The sequence below is a fragment of the Buteo buteo genome, chromosome 18, assembly GCF_964188355.1.
Source record: "Buteo buteo chromosome 18, bButBut1.hap1.1, whole genome shotgun sequence".
NCBI lineage: Eukaryota > Metazoa > Chordata > Aves > Accipitriformes > Accipitridae > Buteo > Buteo buteo.
Genome location: NC_134188.1, coordinates 8,894,453 through 8,910,353, shown reverse-complemented (window position 1 = coordinate 8,910,353; position 15,901 = coordinate 8,894,453). Strand labels below are relative to the sequence as shown.

At 37.2% G+C, this 15,901-nt stretch overlaps 1 protein-coding gene across 1 annotated transcript in view; it reads left to right on the top strand.

Moving 5' to 3' along the window:
• Window positions 1–1,203: 1,203 nt before the first annotated feature.
• RNF17 (ring finger protein 17) overlaps window positions 1,204–15,901 on the top strand; it is a 51,710-nt gene continuing 37,012 nt past the window's right edge. The window contains exons 1-11 of the mRNA XM_075050419.1: window positions 1,204–1,661; window positions 2,328–2,410; window positions 3,117–3,175; window positions 4,216–4,271; window positions 5,687–5,786; window positions 7,983–8,063; window positions 9,488–9,588; window positions 10,394–10,565; window positions 11,955–12,031; window positions 14,349–14,423; window positions 15,608–15,881. Coding sequence (XP_074906520.1) covers window positions 1,585–1,661; window positions 2,328–2,410; window positions 3,117–3,175; window positions 4,216–4,271; window positions 5,687–5,786; window positions 7,983–8,063; window positions 9,488–9,588; window positions 10,394–10,565; window positions 11,955–12,031; window positions 14,349–14,423; window positions 15,608–15,881 — 1,155 coding nt within the window. The 5' untranslated portion in view covers window positions 1,204–1,584. The remainder of the gene's footprint in view (window positions 1,662–2,327; window positions 2,411–3,116; window positions 3,176–4,215; window positions 4,272–5,686; window positions 5,787–7,982; window positions 8,064–9,487; window positions 9,589–10,393; window positions 10,566–11,954; window positions 12,032–14,348; window positions 14,424–15,607; window positions 15,882–15,901) is intronic.

Below are 15,901 nucleotides of genomic sequence, written 5' to 3'. Positions count from 1 at the left end.
TATTCACTATGTTAAGTAATAAGAGTTAATTTTTAAGTGGGAATTAACACAGAACATGGAAGATAAAGACAAAATTTTGGCTGCAAAAGCTTTTCCTCACCTTTGAAATTGAGGAAGCAATTTCCAAAGCTAAATACAAGTTGAGAAAACTCCTGAGATTTTAACTTCATTGGAGAATCTGACAGAAAAGACAACTGGTATTTATGTGTGATCTTTCAAACTCTGCCTTATTACCCAAGTCAAAACCCCAGCCTAACACTTGGTACATTTAAAATGAAAGGTGTGGGGTAGAACCTAGCTTTACAGTGTGAACTGTGCAAAAATATGAATAACCTAGGTTTTGTTAGGAAACTTGCCTCTTGGAAAGCTGGCCTAGTTCATGATTTGGCAAGTGTCTAAAAGCTGCAGGGGAAAATCACTGTATTTTTAATTTTAAAATTTAACTATATCTTACTAGACATGATTTAAACAGAAATCTAGAGATTATCATGCTACATTTATCACAGCCAAAACAGGAGTGGTAAAACACTGCAAAAACATCTCCGCCTTGTTCTGCAAATAATGACAATCCATGTAGAATAAGGTCACCCCGAAGCATGGGCTCAATGGCTTCTAGCCCAAGAAACACCCTCTCTTCAAAAAAGGACCTCCGGTCTCCCAGCAGATGCAGGGAAGGATCGCGCCTGGCAGCGCCTGGCCAACCAGCCCAGCCCAGCCCAGCCCAGCCCAGCCGCGCCTCAGGACAGCAACATGGCGGCGAAAGCTGCCCGCACGGGCCATAGCAACCACCACCCTCCCGCCTCGCCGTGATTGGCTGCGATGGGAAGAAGGGCCGACGAAGCGCTCCGTGATTGGTGTAGCGGTTTTGGCGCGCAGAGATCGCGGGAGGCTGCCGGCGGTGGGGGGGCCGTCGTGGTCCTTACTTCGAGCTGAGGGGAGTCCTGTCGCCGGCGGTCTCGGTATGTCCCTGCTCCGGCCTCTTTACCGGCGGCCTTGCGGCACCTGCAGCAGCAGTGGTGCTCTGGGCGCTGGCTGGGAGGAAAGAGCACCTCTCTCGTCGAGTAGTAAAACCCCCAAAAAAACAACAACAAAAAAACCGTGGGGGAGGTGTAGATGCTGCGTATAAGCAAATACAGAAGGGAAAACAAATGGTAGCAGGCATTAAGGAAGGGAGTCGGGGTCAGTATACGTGGTGGATTGCAAACAGGGTGTGAAACTACAGTATTGAAATACTGCAGAAAAGAGGAGTAATCTATTGAGGTTATATGATCAGGAAGGAGGTTTGACGACCAGTAGTGATGTCTCCTGCTGTGTCTGGTAGTGGTAAGGTTAGGGGTGGAGTAGTGTATCTAGTGGAGTACCTAGTTTTGTATCTAGTACAAAACAGGCCAGCGGTTTGTTGCATTTAAAAGATTTGTTTTCCAAGGAAAAAATAGGTGTATGGTTTTTGTTAATTTTGTGTGTATCTTTTTCATTTTACTCTGCCAAGTGATTCACACTCTGTAGTGTTTGCTCAAGCAATGAAATGTGTATGTTGTAGAGAATTTGTCTTTTTTTTTTTTTTTTTTAAAGTCAGACACCATCATGAGTAGAAACAAAGAGTTCTCCTTGGTGGATGACAGTAATGAAGAGCTTAAGAGAAGAAAAATGAAAGCTCTAAGGTATGTGAATGTTCACATTACTCTAGTGGCTTTATTTTAAGTTCTGACAATATAATTATCAGGAAATAGTATTGAGGAAATGTAGAAAATAATGTTTGTGTTCTACAGTGTTGCAAGTGAGTCCATTTTTATGTGTTATGTATGTGTGTCAAATACGCAGTTTGTGGAAAGTTTTAGCATTTGGACTAGGTTCAGGGAAAGAGAAATTTTAAATGCTTCTTGGGATGCTGTCAAATACTGAGTTATTAGACTACCAATATCTTGTATTGGTCTGCATGTATATTATATAAGTAAATAAATCACCGTTTGTCTATTCAATGTATTTTTAGTTAAATAACTATAGAATGAATATGATGAAGACTGATTATATAACAATTTATTAATGTTGGTTCTAGTTAACTTAAATGCTGGTTCTGCATACCTAAAAGCTCTAGTACCACCTTTGTGGATGACGAATTCAGTATCACAGAGGTAAATTGCTTTTCCTCCAGTTAAAAGAGGATAACAAAATTTTTGTGTGTGGTGTGTGTTTTATTAACTGCACCTTCTTCTACATAATGTCATTTGGTAAAAAGTGGTAAGCCTAGTTTTAAGAGAGCTGCAAGTCAGAATTTGTATTTGGTTGATATCTCTAAGGATCTTAAAACTTTACTTTTACTTCTGAAGGCAATGTCTTGAGATACTAAAAGAGGATTTTGCGGAACCAAATCAGAGAAACAGTGATTTGTGTCATATATCAAAAGCTCTGAGTATGAAAGGTAAGGCTTTTGGATCTTGACTTTTATTTCTAGCAATTTTGTGGTGTAGTATTCACTGTTAATTTATATTTTATGTGGTCTGTTAAAGACAATAGATGGGCTGCCAGATTTGATTAATGCATTGTTTATTTACTACATTTCCAGTACTTTGCAAGAACAATCAATACCTTTCTCTTCCCCTCCTGCTGTTTTTGTTGACAAAACTACTCAAAAGTTTGTTTTAAAAGAAATCTCATTTTTCTGGGATTTTCTGCTTGAGTATCTTTTTTCCAAGAGTTGCAAAATTGTGTTTAGTACATAGTGTTTATGGATGCTTTATGAAACAATTTTTTTTCCTGTACTATAGGCAAACATTTTGAATGCATGTTTTCTTTTGCATCTTTTTGCCTTACCTTTCATGTGTTTATCATGTCCTGAATGTAGCAGCAACATAATAAGCTAAGCATGCATATAATACCCTAATCATTAAATGCAATAAGTTTTTCTAATTCCCAGTTAACTTCCATCTCTATTTATCTGGACTTCTAGCTTTCAAATTCTGTCATTACAAAAATCAATGTGCAAATTCCTGTTGACTTGATGAATACTATCTAGAAGACTGCTCCCGTGATCATATATTTCTGTTCCTCTCATTGATTAAGATGCCCTACAGTTAACAACATTCAGTGTCAAGTGTTTCCTATGCTTGCTCTTACAGCATTGCATGATGATGTGAAGGATGAAGGCACTGATTTTTTTGGTTTCTCTTCTACAGAAGTAAGTTGATCTAAAACTTTTTTGTTCTGTAGTCACTCTGGTGGCCTGAATAGTAATATTACAGGATCTTTTGAATTTTCATTGAAAGTGATTAAAGCAAGCTGAGGTCCTCTCTGAGGTAAGGGCCTGCACTTTATAACCACCTGCTCCCCAGCAAGTCTTTGCTAGCATTTCTCATTATGCATTGTACCTACGTAGTGCACATCTGATGTCCAAAGTCTGCTTTTAGGGAAGGTTTGTTTTTACCTCATTAGTTCCCCACATTGCCAGCTCCATTCCACCCTCACCTGCACATAATGTGTAAGGGAGCAACTGGTGCGTATGTACATTTTTGGGGGGGAAAAAAAAGAATCTCCCTGTCAGCTCCCAAATAAAAGGACTTAAAAGATTTTTTTTTTAGAAAGCAACTTCCATTTTGCATGGTATTGCATAAGTTATGAATGTATTTCTGTTTCTGCATTTCTTAAAAAATGGTCTGTTAATGAATCTTTTCTGTGTTAATGACGTGCTAATGCCATTTGTTTCACACATCTACATTTTTGGACAACTATTAAGCGCTTTTTTTTTTAATTTTAATTTATGCAAAAGATAGGGTGTGGCCATTCTGGTTTTTTCTGTTGTGAAATTCAGATTTAGCCTTTATTGCAAAATACAAATAAGTCAAATCTTTGGAATTAAGCCCTGCCATTAAACTTTATTGAAAAAATAAGTTGTCATCAGGTTCAGTAATGCAGTTTGTTAGAAGTTTCACATAATCGTGGGAAAAATACTAAAAGCAAACAAGGAATCATTGTTCCTTTTACTAAGAACACTTAACCATTTGCCACAAGGATACACTGATGGCTACAGAGCTTTGGCTTGGAAGCTGTGTTCTTACACCTCTTGTGGCTCAATTCAACAGCACTTCCTTTGAAGCTTGGTCTCATTGAAATGGGGGGGAGGGGTACTGAAGGTGAAAAGAGGCTTATAGAGCATTTTTTGCTGGGACTTGGATTTAACCCTGTATTTGAACTTGCTTTATTTTTCCCCTATGAATTTAGACCAAAACTGATTTTAAACTTGGGTTGTGCTGTGGCAACTCACAAAGGCTAGCAAGGTAAACCTTTATTAATTCAACTGGGGTTTTTATGTGTTTGGATGCCAGAGTGGGAGTGGACTTGACCGAGCTCGTTTTTCTTGGGCTGATTTTTTTGTTTGTTTTTTTGTTTTGTTTTGGTTTTTTTGTTAATGTGTTCTTTAAACTTAACTTGTGTTCTCGGTATGGGTGTCTAGTACTGTGGGAACACAACTTGTTGACACTTGAGTACAAATAACATTTCATTGAAAGGCAACAAAAAAACAGTTTGGTTTGGCTTGAAAATGTTTGGAACTGAATGTTTTAAGCACTGTGGTAGCTTCCTGATAGGGGTTCAGAGGGAGAGTAGAGAACTGCTGAAATGCCAGGCTGTGGTAGGAAGGACTGTATCATTGAAGCGCCTCCTTCCTCCCACCCCCCTGTTGCTCCCATTGCACCTTCTGCTTAGATAACCAGTCACAGCCATAAAGATTAGATGCCAGCAATGTTCAGTGGTATTGTCATATCTAAATTACATTCACTTGTTTATTTGTCTAGCCTATGTGAACTTGAAGGAAGTCTTAACGTGGGTGTCTTTCCCCCCACTGCCATTACTGCGGAGATTTGTGTTGATGCAAATGCAAACAGGCCCAGATAATTCTTATGGATCTGTTCTATACTGATCTGTTCTGTAAGGGAGGTATAGGAAATTTATCTTCTGAGATTGGTGCACATAATGTGAATGGCTGACCTTGTCCAAAGTAAAATAGGAACTCAAGATTTCATGTATGGCTGTTGGTCTCTGCAGTAGCGTTCTCCAAGTCCTCTCACAGTCTGTAAGAAACAACCAGCTGAGCACAGGAAAAGCAACACAGTGCTTCCGTCCTGTAGTTCGGCTGGTTTATGCAGACTGGTTTTGTGAGACTCTTGACAGCTGTTTACCTCCATGTGTGTTTTGCAGAAGAGCAGATATAGGTAACCATGCAGCCTTATAAGAGCATGAATATAAGAGCCTTCCTAGGATGTTGCCAGTAGATGGTATCTGTCACGTATTCTAAAGATTGTAACAGCCTAATCAATATCTGATGGGATATCTAAAAGAAAATATTTGGGCAACAAATGAAAAATGAATCCTGGCATGTTAGTAGTAGTCATGCATGTTACTCTCACTGAGGATAAAAATCACTATCACCTACTAAGGTTTTGTTAAGCCTTGCCAAAATTGTCAGATGAAAAATAGTTACTAAAGATTAGTTATAAGATGATGCTAGTAGAAAGGAAAATTTTTGAAAAATTGGGTATCTGTAGTATATCACAGTGTGAATTCTGTTTCAGAAGGTGTGTGTATGTATTTAATGACAGATTTTGAAATACTCAAATTGTGTCTAAAGTATTTGTGGGAAGTTTGATATTTTATTTAAATGTGCAGGTTTTTTCCTTAAAGCTTTGTTTTGCAGGCCCTTCAGTCACAATACTGAAGAGAAAAATGTTCAGCACGCAGTGTATTCAAATGGTGGGCTGAGGGATAAACCAGCTTTAGCTCCGTCAGCAGATATGGTGTGTTAATATTGAATTTTCTTATATTCTCACTCATTACTTTTGTATATGCATAATTAATACTGCACTTCTTAAAACACAAAAACCTTCAGCCTTAATAGTTACATGCTATTATTCTATCTTATCCTAGAATTGATGTGCAGCTACAGTGTTAATAAAATAAGTTGACAAAATGAATGCAGCTCAAACCCAACCAGATCATAGCTGAGGAGGGCTAGTGTATTCAGATGGCTATGAAACAATGTATTTTGAATTTAGCTTTTCTGAAAAGACACCCAAGGCTTCACAATATTTAGGTTTGGGGCTTTTTTATTTCTTTTTAAATTCAAGACGGCTGCAAGGCTCATGGAACACATCCTTAAAGTAGTCATTCAGGGCAACAAGGTTGTTGGACAAATGGACCTCTCTTGAAACATTCTATTAAGTTTTCTAACTTGGTCTTTCTGAATGAGGTTTGTGGAGTTTTAGGCTGGGTGAACTAATGTTGTGGATATTTTAAAATGACAGAATAAAATGGAAATGAATGATACATCCTGTGCCAGTCCCATTTTCTTCTATGGAGATTGTCCTGTACAGTTACCTTGAAAGAATCATAACTTGCAAATGTCTGTCTTGGCGTCTTAGGTAGTTTTATTATAGTGCCTGTTAAAGTTTGGAAATATAAAGTCATAAAGATGCGTCATGTTACTTTAAATGTCAATGTATTACTGTTGACAAAGTATTAAAGGAAATAGCCTGAGGTTATCTTTTGAAGTATCTTGAGTTTGAGGTCATAACTAATATTTTGATGGTAGTCAGCTCTTCTGTTGACGTAATATTTTCTTTTTTTGGAGAAAGTTGTTGAGAACGAGCTTACGTGAAAACCCTCATTTATTGAGATCCTAGCCTAACTGCTACTTACTTTTGTTTCTTATGTTTTTGTCAGACTCCTTTATTTTGTGGTTGGTGATTACTAGATCTTTGGCAGTATCATTTCTTACATCACTGAATGAGTATACCCATGTCCTTTGAGTTTTGGAAGGATTTTTATTACTGAGTCATTGGTCATAATGAGAACCATGAAGTAGAGAGGGAGCAGTGTAATTCCATGACATTTTTACCTATTATGTCTCCTTGCAGCTGCTTAAAATAGAGTAGGAATAGTTGTCATAGGAAGTATTCCTGACACAGTTAAAGTCATAATAGGAGGAGGGTTTTCTTCACTTTTTCTGCTCCTAGGATGGAGACTTAATTAGTCGGAGATACTCAGATACATTAATTGGAAAGTTGTTCTAGAGATGAAGGTGACAATATCTTCAATAAACTCTATAATGATGTGTGTGTAATTTCTCCCAGATTGTGAGCAGCACTTGCAGACACTTTCACCAGTGTGTGGTCAGAGGCAGAACTATTTCAGGTGTTTGAACTCAAGGCTTTAATTTCTCTGTAGTTTGTGTTTGTTAACACTCGTGAGGAACCCTTTAGAAATTGGAGGTGTTTGCATGTTAGTTAAGTTGCCTTTTGGAATGGTGAACTGATTGCCTAATAGTGACAGACTTAGACAGCACCATCCCTGACTTTTGGGGGCATTCCCAGCTGATGATGATCTCATTTTGCTTTTAGCAAAATATCAGCACTCTAACCGGTACTTTTAACACTAGATTTAGTAGTGCCAGTGACAAAAATGAGACACTTCTGTATGTAGATTTGCTTCTGTGCCAATTCATATGCAAGTATTTTATTGTCTTTTCTTGTATCAGCATAATACAGAGAGTTTATTACATTTTTTTATTTTTGTTAGTTTTCCCCAAATGATATTCCTAAATATTTTACTTTTTTCTAGGCTGTAGTATTCCCATTCTTCAATCTTGCATGTTTTCTTTACTCTCTATAAGTAACTTTATTTTGCTTTTCCTTCATGTACTATCTTTTCATTTGTTTTTTGTGTATGGTGTGTGCAAATAAATTGCATGTATTTAACAAACAAAAAAATTTAGAATCCATGTTTCAGAAATATTACAATGTAAACGTTCTCATGTAATTCAGGTGAGCTAAGTATTTTGGCTCTGTTTGCAGCTATAGAGCTGCTCAGAGCCTTACACAGATCATCAGTCACCCACATCAAGTGCTTCTTTGTCAACACAGCAGATGAATATAGCTCATCTTGTCTTCTAGTCATACAAGCAACTTTATGTTCATTGGCAAATCTTTCCCCAGGACAGCAAAACTATGGACGATATTGATGAAGCTTTGTGTGTAGCTATTTGTAATCTAAGCCACTTACATAATGCAGATGAGGTAGGTGAAAATAAGTTAAATAAATCATGAAATATTAAATCCTATCGTTGATTGAAGCTTTTTGTTATGAGTAGTTGCCCATTAGCAAGCTATTTAAACATGCTTTTACTGCCTTGGTTTTGACATCTCTTTTATCCTTCAACTGTTTGTGCTATTGCTGTGAATACACAGCTGTTCAAACTCCAGGCTTTAGTCTGGAGTTTACAGACTACAGGAAGGGAGTACATAACCCTATGCATAATTTAAAGTTAATAGGTCAATCCATATATTTAGCAGAACCATATATAAGCCAGTCTTTAAGTACTAAGCTTGTGTTTCCTTGGATCAGGGCAAAATTCAGCATTTCTTTTTGCTTTAGCAACTATGCTAACTTTCTAGTTTTCACATGCCTCTTTCTGGATTTAAAGCTGGAAAAAAATGGTATGGGCAACAGAAGTAATGATTTTAACAGACACTATGCAAAACATATAAATCAAGTAATGCATTTTTATGCATAATATAAAATACAGGAAGAATCCTAAAATCTGGATAATGCTGTTAATAGGTTTTACTGAGTAACCTACAAACTTCATCAATGATAATTATTTTATTTAAACTGTAACTCTTATTAAATGTGCTGTGGAAAAGCTTGCAGTTCTGTCTGTGCCATTTATTTACATTTTATGTGTATTCTAAGATACCCAGGCATAGAAGTGTTTAATGATCAAAAAACTTAAAGCAAATTCATTCTAGTAAGTGTGGCATGAAGTGTCCTTAGAACCTGCTTTCCATTCCCTTTCTAACTTGTTTTTTTGCAGTGGCCACTCTGTCAGTTAAGCAAAGTCACGTTAAATACCTAATTCGTATACTAACAGCATCTTGTAAAAACCTACCATTACAGCAGCTCTAATATAATAACTCATGCATGCAACTGTGGTCTTCCAACAGCTTTTCAACAAAGACTGAGAATTGCCAAAGCAGTGTTGCATTACTGAGATTTTTTTTTTCCATAGTCTCTTCATTAAATGTAACTATAGCAACAAAACCAATGCTTAGCCAGAGGAAGAATCTTTTTTTTTTTTTCCTTTATGCTCACAATGAGTTTAAAAAAACAGTAGAAATCTTAGCATGCTAATTACCTGTGTATGGTGCTGTATTAGAATGTCAAGTAAGGAAGGTGAGGCAGTGTGCCCAAGATCTGTGTGTTTCTTGCCTCAGTAGACCTAAAGACTTAGTTGGTGTGAGGATCCAGATAGCGTGAGCTGATTAAAGTTAGAGAAATCAAAGGGATTAATCAGCTATAATTGGTTTAAGCGTCAGTCCTGCTGGTGTATTGATCACTGTCTTACTGTTCATTGCTTCTGTTCTGTTCTGAATTAGAAAAAAAAATAATGTGAGAATAATGAAATAATAAATGCATGTTTATTCAATACTGAATGAAACAGATGCTGGAATACTTGGAATTGAAAGTGAAGCAGGAAGGAGACAAAGTTGGAGAAACTGCAGATAAAATGTTTGATGAACTTATTACTTCTCTCCTCTCAAGGTAGTAATCTGGTTTGTAGGATGGTGGGGGTGAGTTATTTTTATCAAGAAGTTGTTTCTAATTCAGATAAAAGAATTGGAAATAAAATTTCAGTCTTCCTTGTAGCAGTATTTCATAATACCTGTCTCTAATTTTTGTGCAATATTTTTGCCCTTTCATAGTGACATTTTGGAGCTGGTTTGCATGGTTGGAAAACAGTAGCTTATGCAGCCTCTGCTCTTTAAAAAAAGAAAAAACTTAGTCTTAATTATGTTAGTTTTCTGAAATATCTCAGTTTTGAGGGTTTTTTGATACTGCCATTAGTGGATGATCAGTTTAACAGCAAGAATAACTTTTTGACTTTCTGCAGATTTTCAAGCTGATAGAAGCCCAAGGACACTTTATTTACAAAAATACTTATATCTTCAGGTTTAGGGGGGGTGTGAAAGCTTAAGATTCCAGAAGAGGCCCTGAGAGGGGGATCTGATATCTTCATAGACTGAATTATAAAATCCAACTGTTTAGTTTTCAGTTGGATGCGTATGGAAAAATCAGGAGGCTTGAATGGAAGAGTGCTTTAAACATTCAATTAAAAAATGTTTCTCCAAACAAAGTGGCTTTTCAGTGTGAACTCTTAACTTTTGTGGTTCCTCCGATCATTAAGTGGGCTTTCCATGCTTTTCACTGTTAGAGGAAAATAACATTTCTGTGTGAGATGTATCCACTTTATATTGAGGTATAACTGGCAGTTGTGTGTTATAGTTGAAATTGGAATCTGTATGGCTGAGTGCTTATTAAATTCTGAAAAGTAATGTTTTTAATACAGGAAAAGGAAATTGTGTGCAGAATTAGTGAAGACCATCAACAGCTACAGTGCTGGTATTGCAAAAGCTAAGGAAGTCATTGAAGAGAAGAAAAAGTGCTTGATTGGTGCCATTAGGATTGCAAAGGAATTAAAGATTACACCTTCTGTAAGAACCTATTGTGATCTCGCTCAGGTAGTTAAATTCTTGCACTGTGAAGTAATTTTTAATGAATATATTCAAATTTGGATTGAAAATTTCTGTGATCCGTCTTTCAGTTTGCTGACTTTAATATTGAGATTTTTTCAGTAATGTATTCTTACCCCACCTCTACACATGCACACACAGAGTTTATATTTGGTCTTGGTCACAAATTAGGATCTGGCAACTGATGTGAAACAAAAAAAGATGATTCTTGCCTTGAAGAGCTTGCTATCTGAAACAGCAAATGGAGGGGGAGGACAGGAAAACTGCGACACAGTTTTCACAGATCAGTGAAAGGGCAGTGTTTTCAGCACTTCAGAAGCCTCTTCAGCTTTTCCCATTCCAGAGCTCTCCCAAGCTTCTCACTGAACTACTCCAGAATTAATAGCCATGCTCCCCTGATCCTCTTGGTCCCAGGCCTTTACTTCCATTCTTCCTCCCCATCATATCTGCTGTTCCTAGAAACCCACACTATCTGCTGGCTGTATCAGGTCCATCCTGTGAAATCTCCTGTCTCTGACAACAGAGAGGAGAAGATGCTTGGAGGAAGAATCTAAGAACCTGGGCATTTAGTGAGTAGAGGAAGTTGAAGGTTAAGGATTTTATAATTGGTAGGATACATGAGGGTTGTTACACTGACTAAACATTACCTCATTCTGTCATAAGCTTGTGTAACGCTTCCTTGAATGTCTTCATAATGCTTGTGGCTGTGTGTGTACATACGTACCTTATATGTGTGTATTCATACACAGTGGCAGCGAGTTCCACGTTTTAATATTTAAAGTGAGTTGTACGTAAAATAGCGCTCTCTGTTCTTTCTAAATGCGCTACCCAGTAATTTCATTTGGAGCCTTTGTAGTCCTTGTATTGAGAAAAATAATTAATAATTGGTCTCATCATTCTTTGAAGTAGTGTGATTTTTAGACTGTCGTGTTCCCTGCATCCAGATGTCACTTTCTGTGTGAACAAACTTAGTCTGTCTCATCTGACCCAGAAAAATAAGTCTGATCCCTCCTTTTTTCTGTCACTTGCCTCCACCTTGCCCAGTATGACTTTCGGGAGCTGGCATCCACCACTGTCCTCCCATAGGCCTACCTTCTTACTTAGAAGTCACCTTCTGGTAGCTGTTCATATAAAAGGAAAATCTGGCTCCTGCATCTGTTTACATGCTAACGTTAAAAAATCCCCAACCATTAGGTCTTACCAATGTAAGAAGGCATAATTGAGAATTGGCTATTGGCCGTTAATGAGTAAGCTCTCAGGTTTTTTTCTGTAAAATTAAAGATGTCATACTCTGGCTTTGTCATGCTGTAGACAATAGGTGCCTGTATGATCTGCTTTTTGTATAATAGAAGCTAAGACTGTACTTCTTAATTTCAGGTTATTTATAATTTAAAGTTGCCAGTTGAGGCTGAGCTCTCAAGAGTGAATAGTTTGAAGGAAAAAATATCTCCAAGGTAAATGACTGGAGTGGGAGGTATATTGGGAGGTAAATGGGTGCACTGGTTATCTTAATTACAAAATCTGTTCATTTAACAGTTAAACAGCAGAAATCGAGCTGCTTCATTTGCATTTTACAGAAAAACTACTAGTTCAGATGTATACAAACTCATCACTAACTGCACAGTAGCCTTCATCTGCGGATCAGGGAGAAAGCACATACAATTTGCTGCTATGTAAACAAATATATATGCATTTAGAAAATTCTTGACAGGCTTCTGCCACTTTTTAAGCTTCCTCTCCTTCCCTTGTAAGTAAAAATAAGTTGGTGAAATAATAGCTTATTTTTTAAAAAATGAATCTGTTTCTTACCTTCAGGAAAGGCTTAAATGCTTTTTGGGGCACTGAAGTCTAAGAGGAAATTCGTGGGAAATCCAAATTACCATGTTGCCCTCCTTGAAGTTGACAAATACAATTTCAGTGCCAGAAATGAGCAAGAAAATGTGTCGTGGCTGTGGTACAGCTGACCCTGTGCAGCTTGGTCATAAGGCTGGTCGGAGTACTGTTATCCTAGTGTATAAAGGCCACATTCAGGAGCGATGAAGGAGGGACAGAACAAAGATGGTGTTAGGTTGGAACATATTGGGGATCCCATTATATTTCAAGACATGGAAATAGTCTGGGGGATAGAGTGGTTGTGTGCCATCAGATTCTGACTGGCACAGAGGAATGAAGCTCAAAGTTGATTACTTGCATGCAAAGCGTGAAAAATTATCATAGAATTATTTAGGTTGGAAAATACCCTTAAGATCGTTGAGTCCAACTGTTAACCTAACGCTACCAAGTCCACCACTACACCATGTCTCTAAGCACTGTGTCTTTGTGTCTTTTAAATCACAGAATCATGGAATGGTTTGGGTTGGAAGGGACCTCTAAAGGTCATCTAGTTCAACCCCTGCAATGAGCGGGGACATCTTCAACTAGATCAGGTTGCTCAGAGCTCTATCCAACCTGGCCTTGACTGCTTCCAGGGATGGGGCATCTACCACCTCTCTGGGCAACCTATTCTAGTGTTTCACCACCCTCATTGTAAAAAATTTCTTGTATCTAGTCTGAATCTACCCTCTTTTAGTTTAAAACCATTACCACTTGTCCTATTGTTACAGGCCCTGTTAAAAAGTCTGTCCCCACCTTTCTTATAAGCCCCCTTTTAAGTATCAAAGGCTGCAATAAGGTCTCCCTGGAGCGTTCTCTTCTCCAGGATAAATGGCTCCAACTCTCTTAGACAAATGCCTCCAGGAATGGTGATTCAACCACTTCCCTGGGCAGCCTGTTCCAATGCTTGACAAAAATTATGACTCCTCCTGTTGTATGTTGAGTCATTAGAATATGCATAGAGCAATATTTAAAATCATCTTTTAGTTAACTCGGTGACTTGGTGGGTAGGGCCTAATTTGAAGATAATGTCAGCAGTGAATGAGAATTTCAGAGAAGCCTAGTTAGATGCACAATGGCAACCTCCCAACCTAGAAGAAAGCTAAACCATGACAAAATCAAATTTGTTTGCATTGGAAGACCTTTCAAGAACTTGAACAAAAGAGGGGAAAAAATCTGATGAAGGATGAGTATAAAGGCCTCCTGTGCTGGCGCCACTCCAAAATAACACCAAAGGTGAAAAAATCACAACTAGGTGGTGCATAGGAGTTGAGGCACATTCTGTAGATATAAAATACTGTACAACGAAGAGTAGATAACATTCCTGAAGGGGTGGGGAGAATAAAAGATGGACTGCTTACACTTCAGTTTTCACAAATGGTTCATTATAACTGGACAGCAAAGCAAAGGATTTGATTGAATGAAGTTGTATTTACAGTTCCGTTAGCCTAACTGTAAAAGTACTTAAAAGATTTTGCTAGCTTTCATCAGTAAAGGAAACAGCTGTTTATTAGTGTAGCAATAAACAAAAAGAGCATACATTTTGGACTTCAGTTATGGTTTTGTTCTTCAGGACTGTTGGAGAATTCTTTCTCTCTGTGCAGAATAATTTATTGAGCTAAACTGGGTGTGGGTGTGAAAACTCATTAAGTGAGTATTGGAGTACTCTGCATGAGAGAGAAAGCAAAAGGCAAGAGAGTTTTTAAGTATGAATGTGAAGATATGAGAAACCAAATCCGTTGTTAATGGGAGTGGAAGAATGAAACTGGAGTAGGTAATTAATCTCTTATTTTGCCCTTCTATGAATATTGTGCTGAAATATGTCATAAATCTTAAGACTGCCAAGAGTGATTTAGGTATTTGTGTTACCTTCTGTAATATTTCTTCTCTTCTCTCGAGATTTTTCCTAAACACTGATGAGATTACATCTTTGTTAAAAAATTTGGGCAAGATTGAATGGGGAACAGCAGGGCCGTAAGTATTTTTTTAATAAAGAGATTAGATACAGTAACTTACCTGTTCTTCTAATGGTTAAGTATTTATTGGAGATTAAATAAATAAAAAGAAAATCTGTATATGCTTAGGGGTTTCTAAGAGTATAAGGAAACAAAGCAAAACTTCAGATGCTGGTATTTCAATCAGCATTCCAATTAATCTGGTTAGTGTTTCAGTTGTGACATTTCAGTTTTACTTGTGTTTTGCCCAACTATATTTCAGTGTATCGCTCAAGTTATCAAGATTTTTTTATGCTGTGTGCTTTTCGGCTTTGGCTGGCATTTAATGATACAATCGTAGAATCATTTAGGTTGGAAAAGACCTTTAAGATTATAGAGTCCAATCATAAACATAACACTGCCATGTCCACCACTAAACCGTGTCCCTAAGCACCACGTCTACATGTTCATAGTACACGTTATAGAGATGTTTATCATTTCAGCATATGAAAATTACTTCATATAAGTGTAAATAAATCTAAAATCAACAGCAAATACTGAAATTTGTAGTATTTCTAATTCACAGTCTAAATACTGATTGCATCAAATGCCAAAAGAAATCACTTAAAATGAACTTGAACCAGAAAAAAACTTGTTTTAAAAATTACAATTTTTCTTATTTTATTAGTCCTCTTTATTTATTTTTCCTTGCAGTCTTTGACAAGAACTTGAGAAAATAGAGTAGAGTTGCTGTTATGGCTGTCATAGTTAGCACTGGTTATGTTAAAAAAGGCTTACTGCATACTGTAATATTTTAAAATCCTCCAGATTACAGTGAAGAGTAACTGTTAGTACAAAAGCATCTGACATGCCTTTTGCTTTTAAGGTGAACTATCTATCACATTATTAACATTTTTTTCAAATAGTTTGTATTTGTACTTGTGGTCTCTGACCATTTAAGCAGAGGTAGCTCTTGTGCTGAGCTGTGCCTAAGAATATGTGCCATTTCTATGCCAATCCTTCTTAGACTTCAGAAATCATGTTACTGTTTTTGTTGTCTTGGTACTCAAAAACATAACACAGTTTATTTCAGTAAGCTCTTATGAGGTGTTTTCTTAACACAGTGATATGTTCTTAATAAAACCTTTGCTTTGACTTGTCCTTTTCTGAAAACAGACTGGATTGTATTAATTTGTCTCCAAATAAATGTTTTCCCAAATGTAGTGAAGATAATGTACAACACAGTCTTATCCTTGATGACAAAGAAGAAAAACCAGGCTGCTATACTCAATCATCTGTAGAGAATATTTTTCCAGTACTTAGCAGAGAAAGTAAAATAAAGGCTCTTGAAAATAAACTAGGTGTTCACAAAGAAGTGAAAAATACTCAAGTACAAGAAACGCTTCCTATGATACATCATCAGAGTATTCCTGCGCTACCCAAATCTCCATCCAGCCCTGATGTCATAATAGAAGAAATATTTGAAGATGACCTGGAAAGTAAGTTTCTTAATACCTG